The sequence below is a fragment of the Cardiocondyla obscurior genome, linkage group LG12 (genome assembly GCF_019399895.1).
Source record: "Cardiocondyla obscurior isolate alpha-2009 linkage group LG12, Cobs3.1, whole genome shotgun sequence".
In the NCBI taxonomy this organism is placed as follows: domain Eukaryota; kingdom Metazoa; phylum Arthropoda; class Insecta; order Hymenoptera; family Formicidae; genus Cardiocondyla; species Cardiocondyla obscurior.
In genome coordinates, this window is record NC_091875.1 from 3,346,948 (window position 1) to 3,357,571 (window position 10,624).

A 10,624-nucleotide genomic window follows, 5' to 3' on the forward strand; every position below is an offset into this window, starting at 1 on the left:
GCGTTCCCCCTCCTTCTCTCTCATTCCTCTGTGATCGGTGCTCTGTGGAATATCTACGCATGTGCTTCGTGTGAGATTCAACGTACACCACACCAAGGTCACGTACGCTAGCCGCCTTGCAGCACCACGAACGCTATTCCTGACGGTAACGTACATAAAACACATACATACCTTAGTTGAGTGAGACAAGCTTGTTGTACTTAGAGAGCTGCTCTTCTTGTTCCTTCTGTCTTTCTCCGAAAAGTGTATAAAAATTTATCTCAAAGATAGAAAATGCGAGAAAGTACAATTAAAATAAATAAATTTGCTATTAAATGGTAAAGTATCATTGTGTTAATGAATAATATTAATGTGAACAAAAGTTACTACTATCATTTTTCACGTACATACATACAAGACGACGTACGAGACAGTACCTTAAAAGATAGAAATATATCACAAAAGAGGCTTTTAAGTAAAGTAATCGTGAGTTATGAATGTGAAGTAACGATCGCTGACTTTTTTCATTAGTATATAATTCACATGTGGCTGCTAAAATATATATAGCGGTCGTGACTCCTGCGAGGAGCACAAAACGTGGTCTAGTTTTATCGAAAGTTTCATTGACAGCACAGCTCTTGAGCCTGACATTTACCCAATTGCATAAAGTACGACAAAACTGCTGAAATATGACAATTAGCAATTAAGTATAAGACATGAGCATGCATTTAATGATACTGAACATTTATCAAACGTATCCTGATTGCTTATTTTCTTTTTTTTGCTTCTCCATTTAGGCTACATTTTATGGTTACTTGTCACATAATTTCATGATTGTTTATACATTACGTGTTTGACAAAATACAAACATTAATAGGTGAGTGTCAACGAGATTTTCTATATGTCAAAGTATGAAGAATTTACAATTCTATCATTTAACACATTACCTTTTACTTATTTATAATAATAATGAATGGGTTTGAGCTTTTTTAAAAATTATTAATAATAAGAGGGGGTTGATGCACAATTACAATCATTGTCACAGTAATTTTAAAATAGCAGGAAAGTAATAGTATAATAAATATAATAGTTATAATGACAGTAACAGTAAGTATCATGAGTTTGTTGAGTTATTTTAATAATTTTTTTAATAACCATTCTAATCTATAATTTTTATTTATTTTCTACACAGATTACTTTTGTAGGTTACCTATGGATTTCTATGTACCACCAATAGTAGATTTTATTTCGAATATAATATAAGTTCTTTTATATTAATTATTTCTCTCGTGTAATCATTTAATAAAGTTATATTTATGTACAACAACGCTTTATACTCAAAATCCTTTTTTATAGCATAAATTAATCTTGAAAGAACATTTGTCATAGCATTAAGAAAGTTAAAAGCAAGAATAGTTTATTATCAAAATTATCTTCTGTGGTAAAAAAAAAATTGTTTCTTATTTTTTGTGTGTCGCATTACATGTGTAAATATGTGAGAATGTTCTTTATAATGTGAGTTGTGTTTCTTACAGATATGTCGGAACGTGTGGAATTGCAACATTTAGTAAATACCGATGTGGAAAGTACCACAATGGATCAACATAAAAAAAAAAATTCTATTTTATTATGCGAATCGTGTCCTTATATGGGTCTGGTATTAGCTACACTCTCGTCTTTGTTCTTCTCATTATGTAGCGTGATTGTAAAGAGTCTCGTGGAGATAAATCCAACAGAAATGGCAGTCTTCAGATTTGTGGGGGTATTATTACCAGCTATACCAATTGTGATTTATAAAGGTGAACACCCTTTTCCAAAGGGACGTAGATTAATTCTTATTTTGAGAAGTTTTATCGGTACTACGGGGCTTATGTTGAGCTTTTATGCCTTCAGACATATGCCACTGGCCGATGCGTCAGTTATTGTATTTTCTGTTCCTGTGTTTGTCGCAATATTTGCCCGGATATTTTTGAAAGAGCCCTGCGGTTTATTTAACGTTCTCACTGTATGCTTAACTCTGATTGGCGTGGTATTGATAACGCGGCCGCCTTTAATTTTTGGTAATACTGTAAAATCTCTCTCGGATGGCCATGTTAAACCAGAACATGCAGACTTATGGGGTGCTATGGCTGCTTTCTCAGCTACTTTATTTGGTGCAAATGCATATGTTTTGTTACGTGCATTGAAAGGTCTCCACTTTTCTGTTATAATGACAAACTTCGGTTCGTTCGCTTTAATTCAAACTACTCTTATATCATGGGCAATTGGTGCGTTGTGTATTCCGCAATGTGGTACCGATAGGCTCTTAGTTGTTGCACTTGCATTATTTAGTTTCGCAGGCCAAATTTTGTTGACCTTAGCTCTTCAAATTGAACAAGCTGGTCCAGTGGCCATAGCAAGATCCACAGACATTGTCTTTGCATTCTTTTGGCAAGTACTTTTTTTTAATGAAATACCAAATCGATATTCTATAGGCGGGGCTATACTAGTCACTAGCTCAGTTTTGTTAATAGGATTAAGAAAGTGGGCTATCTCGTTACCAGAAACATCTAATATTAAAAAGTCTCTTCGGATTCTAGTCATATAAGTAGTGATTTTTTTTTTTCTTTTTAATTAAGAAACGAAAAGTAGACTGTGAATAATATCGAACAAGCAATGACACGTGAGAGATTACTGGAAACAATAACAATTTAAATATTTGTTTTAAAACGTACATGTACAGATTTACACATGTAGAAAGGAGAGGAATTGTTTCAAAGGGAATGCATATGTGTAGGCATGAGTGTATGTGCGAACGTGTGCACATCCGAAACATTGTTTTATACACCTATTAAATATAAATATGTATATAAAATATATTTATATTGCGTATGTGCATAATACTTAAACTTGTAATTAAATGATTTTTAAATTAGATTGCGATACCAGTATAATTAAATTTCCTATTTTTAGCACTTCTATACCTGGCACATTAAATTTCCATTTCTATAATAGTTTCATGAGCATTTCATGATCTTATCCTATGCTTTATATGAACTTTATAAAATTAAAATGTAAATAAAATATCGACATCTAATTATTATGCCTACTATTACTCGTTAATAGCGTATAATTAATATTATATTTATTTCTATCTTGTAACAAAATGTTGTCACAAAACGTTATATCTTATGATAGCAAGCAGAGATGAAGAAAATTGAAAATAGGAAATTTATTTAATTCCGATATTAATAATAATAGTAAAGTTCGATTGTAATAGATTTTAGAATTAAGAGCGCGTATAAATTGCCTTTAATAGGAAGAATTAACATTTTTATTAATAACATAGTGTATTTTTATGCCAATTTTCAAAGAATACTTGTCATAGAATTTTATTTGCTCGTTAAAAAAAAATTATTAGGAAAAATAATACTTCTCTTTTCCTCTGTGATTTTTAATTTCTAAGATTACATGATTTATATACATATAAACAATTTTATTAAGTGATTAGAAATAAAAGCCTAACAGCACACGATATTGTGCAAATATTCTCCAGTCGTTCTGTGAATATACGTTCTCAATACGTAATGTACTGAGAACATCCTCATAATATCTCGCGCAGCACAACGTGGCGTGATCGAGCGGTCAATGTGTCATCTTTCTGTTGCGCGGAATCGCAACATATATGTTGTACTAGTACATTATACTGATGCTCAAGCATCATTGTTCTTGTAAATGATTCTGTGACGTTAACATCACATATTTCCCTCCCCGTTTTATTCGCGCCCAACGTCCCGTCCACGCTAAATTGAAAATCACGCTACGCACACGCGGCATACCGCGAAACTATGCACAGGCACCGTGTGTGATTACTTTTTTATTTCTATTTCTTTCTATTAAAAATACCGCAATCTTTTCCAATTAACTGTTGGTAATATCTCTTGATTTCCGAGTAATAAGAATAAAAAAAAGGGAGAAAAAAAAACACAGAGTAATTAAGCATGCATATTTACAAAAGAGAAAACGATAAGAGGAAAACTTTATATCTTTCAGAGATAAAACCGGAAATAATCACTCATTAAATGTTCCTTACAACCAAGCATGCAAAATGAATCGTACAATCGTAATATTTTCGATTCGATGTCAGTGAGAACGAGAGGATCGTTTTTCTATATTCTTCTTGCATATTTACATATTTTTCATTTTAACTTATGCCCACTAAATGTGTTGAAATGGTAAACACAATAAGTATAATATACTTGGAATTGTATATTCTGATTTTACAATGTATTACATTTATTAATTGATTAATCATATTTGATTGACAATAATTATATAATTACAATAATATTATAATGATAATAATAGAGTAATAATGAAAAATTAATTTTCTTAGATTCTTGTGACAGCTGCCTCAATGCCGCAAAAAAAGTTCCTAGCAATCCCTACAGAGTTTATATTTATTTGATGCAAATATTTTATAAACTGCACTTATATGTCTTGTATACGATACGATACACACATACAGTCAATTTAAAAAAAAAAAAAAAACCATGTTTTTAATCCTTTCCTTAATAGTGTTTCAATTAAGAAAAAGAAATTAAAATATGCGTTAACATGCCCTGATTAAAATACATATATCCTACCAAGCTTTTTAAAAAAATTGTTCACTTTATATATGACCGCCTCAATTATCATATACAGCAAGCATGACAAAGCTTTCTATTATTAAATTCATATTTACTTTGTGTATAAATATATGCCCAAGACGAGTTATAGTATTTGTCTTTGCGTTAAATGCGCTAAAGTTCTGAAGAAGACAAGATAATGAGCAAGATGGTTCTTCTGAGCAGTTCTCTTCACTGATTTTTATAATTCGAAATACGTTACGTAGAAACTATTACATTAATAATATACATGAAAACACGTATATCATAATATGTAAAGATCTATCATAATTGTTTGCGCAATTCACGAATATTAATTTTTGATAGTCACGTCGGAGGAGCCACGCATGCATACGTTTAGCGTTCTACTTAGTTTATAATTCTTAATAATTAATAAAATAGATGTATCTTTAATAAAAGCAAACAAAAGATTTAATTTTAAAGCATTATCTGAAAAAAATGGATTATATGTCGAACTATCTTAAAATCAATGCGTAGCTGTTTGTAAAATTATATAGATTTGTTTTCAGTAGCTGCATTACTAAACTGTTGCTTACTAATGCAATAAGTTAAAGTAAAATAAATATACTTTCTTTTACTCTAACTTACCGCACCGGTTCAATGGTGCAGTTTCTGAGAACAAATCTTATATATACGCAATATTTAAAAAAATTAAAACAAAAGAGATAAACAAGAAATAATGTTTGTGAATTATGTTTGCATACTCACTTGTTTCCGTTTCATTAAAAGACATTAAAATTATTTTAATTAAATAATTAGATCCGCTTTGAAATACACACATGTATCTTCAATTTTATGAAACTTTCATAAAATATTCAAATTAATTCAGTGGCGTTTCGACATACTCAAAAATAAAGTGTGCCGGGGCATTAGAAGTTTCCGTTAATATTTCTGGCGGTGCTAACTCTATTGAACGAGTATCCTTCCATGGATCGATATCATTCCCTCCGATATCTAGCCCGAGTCGCAAATTAGTTGGTGTGTTGCCAATTACAAAGTGATCTTCAGTTAAAGGTAGAGCGTCCTTTAATAAAAGCCAAATGTCTTCGTCAGCAACAATATGAACTTTAGGAACAGGAAATCCATTAAACGGTGAAGCAACAGGCAATGTATAGGCCCCCATGTTTTCGAAAATCATCCATTCGCCGAGTTCTAGATCGTGTAACATTATGTTCTCAACAATTTTATCGAGTCCGTCGCATGTTGGACCCCATACGCTTGAAGGAATCAGTTTTCCGCAACCATTCTTCAGAGGAATAGGAGTTACATGTTGGTGATCGTACAGCAAACAATTGAATGATCCGTAAACACCATCGTTGATATAATACATGTTGTGCGTAATAGCGTTAGTATTTTCTTCTCCGCGTATAGCACGTTTGCTATGAATACTTGTTGCCAATGTGAATGCAGATGCCACATAAAAACGACCCGGTTCAGCAATCACATGCACGGCGTCAGTGTTGAAATATTCGTCGAGAGCTTCATTAATAATTTCGGAGATTTTATCAATGCTCGTGCCTTTATTACCTGGATAACCGCCACCAAGATCCAAAAGATACGGGTTAAAACCAAGTTCGGTAGCCATATCAAACAGGATCTTGCAGTGATGAATAGCGCGAAGAAATACCGGTGCATCTTGACATCCAGAACCAACGTGAAAACTGAAGCCTACAAGGTTCAGGCCCAAGTTATAAGCAAGGCGTAAAAGATTAGGGGCTTCATGTATCGGATCACAACCAAATTTCATGCCGAGCTGACACTGAGCTACTTCGGCGTCGCAACGAATTCGCAAAACAATCTGCATAAATGAGAAATTACATTAGTATGATATACTTTTAAGAAAAAATAACATCCGTTTGAAAAATACGACGTATAAAAATCTGACGTATACCTTAGCCATTGGGAAAAGTTTTTTAATCTTGTGCAATTCGCTTTCATTATCCACTGTCATAGTGTCTACTCCAACTGCAGCAGCATGACGAATATGTGAAGCTGGCTTGGCCGGATTAGCAAAAATAATTCTTGAAGGCTCGACACCAAGGCTAAGGACTTTATTTATCTCATTCTGCAAAGTAAAAATATACATTATATATTTTTATATAAAATGTCACTAAACGAAAGCGTATTTTTATCACTGTAGTAATACAAATTTTAACAGTTAATAATGCTTACTTTAGATGCGCAATCAAAATTGGTTCCAAGGGCTGCTAATACTTCAAGGACGATCAAATTATCGTTACATTTCACAGCTAAAATTTAAAAACTTGTATAAGTTACTGTGCATCGTATATGTAAATTCGTAAAATCGTAAAATTTCAAGTGTTTTATTATTTACCATAATAGGGCTCGACTCGTGGCATTTTTTCTTTCCAGATTTGATGTTTTTGTACAATATCTCCTATATCCAATACGTAAAAAGCGTCTTCTTGTAAACCACTCATTGCTATATCTTTGATAACGGTCGTAACATTGGACTCGTTGTCCAAGACGTGAATACGTTCATCTAGATTTGTTACCTTCATGTTGATTGAGTTTAATTGAATTAATTAGTACTCTGTAAGGTGCTAGGCAGCAAACTGTAAGTTTAAAAATTAGATATAAGTATTAGCTTAAAATTTTATAATGCAAAATAAATTTGATATAACAAAAACGTACGAGGCAGCTGTCAATGCTAATCGGATGAGTCGTGAGGAGGCAGATTAAAACAAGATCACTGTAGGGGTGCTAGCAAAGCCACGGGGGCTCTGCATTCAAGGCCAACTTCCAGTTGTTGCTGTTATTCAAGCACCCACGAACAGACTGGTCGACCAGTCTATCGCAGATTGAATCCTGAAAAGAGAAAAATAAATATTCCGAGTGAATTAAATAAAATATTAATCAAGTTTATCGTATGGAAAGTATCAATATTACCATATGTTATATGATTAAAAAAAAGAAAGTGAATATAAGTGTAAAACAGTTCGAATTTTCCATAACGTTATTATTGAGAAAACGAGAAACGCCTGTTTAAACATATATTTATAAATTATATTATAATGTAATAATTCTATTACATATCGATTGAAGTTTTATCTTATCCGGTTATCTTAATTTTATCAGAGTCAATAAAACTCAACATTTTCTGCGATATTAAAATGACATGTAGATTAAACGAGAAAAAAAAAGTTTAGGTTTTAAATTTAATTAGCTCATTCTTTTACACGGGCTTTAACAAATGCATTCACACGAACAGTTATTTTGTCTTTGTGGAACATTGTGAAATGTGATTAGATCCTACCTGAAGGGAAGTAATTCTCGTTTCTTTTATGCACACAAATTGGAATAATTAAACATATCACTGTTGAGTGGTTTTGGTAACGTTTCTAATTCTTCGCGTCTACTTCTATCGCGTTTCTTATATGCGTACAAAGCGAGAGTAAATTGTAAATAATTCGCGAACTTGGAACGTAGAACGCATTATATTATATGCGTATACTTGAAAAAAAAGTTTCGTTTAACGCGATCTGAACGGACAGAAAATCGGAACGATACTGCACTCGAGACTACTATTTAGGCCTTTATTTATATGAAGAAGATAAGTAGTATCAGCCTGTCTTTGCGTGGTGTATTAAGACTACTTATACAAAATTATCTGACAACCAAGATGGTTCATCAGGAAACCGAATTAGATCGGAAGGATAATATAAATCTTACTCAAGTGTCAAATTCCACTTGGGGGGTGGGAAATACCGCCACTAATCTATGTAGCATGATTGATTAATTTATCCGAAGTGCTGTATCAAAGATTGACGTATCACAAATCAAATTATTACTGTTTAATATCCGGAGCTAAAAATAACATGGAAATTCCTCCAAGAAAATGAAAATCATCACTCAACGATATAAAAATCAATAACACGATCCGAAACATTTAGGTACATATTTTTTTCAGACGAAAAAAAAAATAAAAAAATATCTTAAGACAGTACAATACGCCGGAATACGTGTACAAAACATGTACGCGTCTTATTGAATTTTGAATACAAAATATATTCTTAGAAATATTTAATATTTGTTTCATTAAATAAATTCACATAAAGAAATTCTTATATAACGTAACAATGGCTTTCATTGGTTTAAAGAAGAAGTGTTGGTCTGAGTGAGATAATATAGGTCTTGAGATACGAGTAAATATGGCTATTGGCCATTCTGCAGACATTGATGTTAAAACATGTGGTGCAATATGGCCAGAAGTATTTGAAAAATGTCTTATCATCATTATAGAGATAAAAGTTCTGACATATGTCGTAAAAATAATATTAATAATAATTAGTTTGTTGAAAGACATAAATGTGAAAAACCATAAATTAAAGTAGCAAACTTTAATATTTCTTCAGGTATTAATTTTTGCTCGTTATTTTATTATCAAACAGAAAAAAAAAACACTTAAAGTGTAAACGGATATTTGATACAAAAATTGTATTCCAATAAATATAATTAAATTTTATTCTAATATTTCGATAAAAGCTATACTTGGAATAATGTTTGTAAAGTAACGACTTCATCCTGCTTGCATTGTTAAAGAATGTTTCTTTATGATACAGCTTATCATCCCCTTCTTCTTAACTTGCGGATTTGAATCCAATTGAACGTATCTGAACTGTGATAAGCAAAATGAGAATTACAAGTTCAGAATCCTTGTAGCATGCATTATAAAAGGTGCAAAATGAAATTATCTTTGCTACTATGTGCAGCTTCAGCCTCTTATTGCCTTATCAAAGCGGTAAGAAAGTTAATCAATAGCAGCAATTTTTATAATAAAAGTATAAAAACTCTTTCTACAACAACACAAAATTCAGGAAAGTGTAAACTTTTGTAATCAAATAATTTTAACCATATGCATTAGTTATATAAATGTATAAATAGTTAAATGAGTACACAGATAACATTACATAAAGTATAAAAAAATATCTTGAACATGGCAAGCTTAAATATCTCAGCAGTTGTTCCTAGTTTTTTTTTTTTATATAATTTTCCATATATGAGTATAGAGGATTTATATCATATTTAAATACTTTTAATAGTTTAATAAAAAATTATACATGTTATATATGATCATTAAAAAATGTTACACATGTAATTGAGTACAGAAATAGAGATAGGAGCCATATACAGTAAGAAAGGGTGGCTTTCTTTGCTCCAAAGTGAGACATATTGGCAGTCACAAGGACCACCCAGACAACAATGGTAATCAGTGAACTTTGAACTGAACGAGCCAGCAAATGAAACTCTATGCGATTTGACCTGCATATCGTTACGCAACTATCGCAAAGATCCCTTCACGATAAAAAGGGGAGTACGAAGAAAGGAAGGAACGAGACGTGAGTCATCGCTCGCGAATGAGCATTTCCACGTGATCGACTCTTGTCTCGCTCTCGTGCCTCTCGGCGTCGACTAGCATCTGTTGTAAAATTGACTACGTACCTTATCGGAAAATCGCCACCCTGCGGGTCGGCACACGGTTATTGACGGAATGATGGAAGTTTTCGGTGACCGGATCGCAAAAATCAGTCAGATCGATGGGGCGTGGATCGGCGGGCTGCCGTCGTCCACGACCGTCGTCGTCGTCGTCGTCGTCGTTGACTCCGCCACGTAGCCGGTGAGCTCGTACAACACCCCGCACGACGTGCGAGAGACGAGCATCCGCTTTTCAGTCGCAAGGAACGCGGTAAACGTGGGGCCGGTTTATGCACCACGTGCGAGCATCGCAACCGTCGTTCGTTCTTGATAACTTAGATCTCGAGTAAAGCGTGGCCGTGGCTTTTCTTCGAGATTAGGTGGAAGTGGTGGAACGCCCGGAATGCGACACCCGCACGAACAGCACGAACACCAGCCGCCGATCCGCTCCCTCACACACGACGTCACGACGAGAGAGGAGAGTATGGTGGAGATATAAGAGAGTATGGATCAGCTAGACCTTGGTTGATTGGCGCTTTATT

At 33.3% G+C, this 10,624-nt stretch overlaps 2 protein-coding genes across 7 annotated transcripts; one reads left to right on the forward strand and one right to left on the reverse strand.

Moving 5' to 3' along the window:
• The first annotated feature begins 20 nt into the window (after positions 1-20).
• Positions 21-4,816, forward strand: LOC139107321 (solute carrier family 35 member G1). 5 transcript variants are annotated; one of them, XM_070664843.1, is made up of 3 exons: positions 152-317; positions 777-856; positions 1,515-4,816. In XM_070664843.1, the coding sequence occupies exon 3, from the start codon at positions 1,517-1,519 to the stop codon at positions 2,564-2,566; it is 1,050 nt and encodes a 349-aa protein (XP_070520944.1). In that variant the 5' UTR covers positions 152-317; positions 777-856; positions 1,515-1,516; the 3' UTR covers positions 2,567-4,816. The 5 variants fall into 5 exon arrangements, with proteins under 5 accessions (XP_070520947.1, XP_070520944.1, XP_070520943.1 ...); XM_070664846.1 differs by lacking the exons at positions 152-317; positions 777-856 and adding an exon at positions 21-145; XM_070664842.1 differs by having other exon boundaries at positions 152-856.
• On the reverse strand, positions 4,208-10,584 carry LOC139107320 (ornithine decarboxylase 1). Of its 2 annotated transcripts, none has more exons than XM_070664839.1 (6): positions 10,110-10,584; positions 7,302-7,475; positions 6,982-7,222; positions 6,819-6,895; positions 6,538-6,711; positions 4,208-6,444 (listed from the first exon to the last, which is right to left on the reverse strand). In XM_070664839.1, exons 3-6 carry the CDS (start codon positions 7,166-7,168, stop codon positions 5,467-5,469), a joined length of 1,416 nt encoding a protein of 471 aa, XP_070520940.1. In that variant the 5' UTR covers positions 7,169-7,222; positions 7,302-7,475; positions 10,110-10,584; the 3' UTR covers positions 4,208-5,466. The 2 variants fall into 2 exon arrangements, with proteins under 2 accessions (XP_070520940.1, XP_070520939.1); XM_070664838.1 differs by lacking the exon at positions 10,110-10,584 and adding an exon at positions 7,924-8,710.
• Between the last annotated feature and the right edge of the window lie 40 nt (positions 10,585-10,624).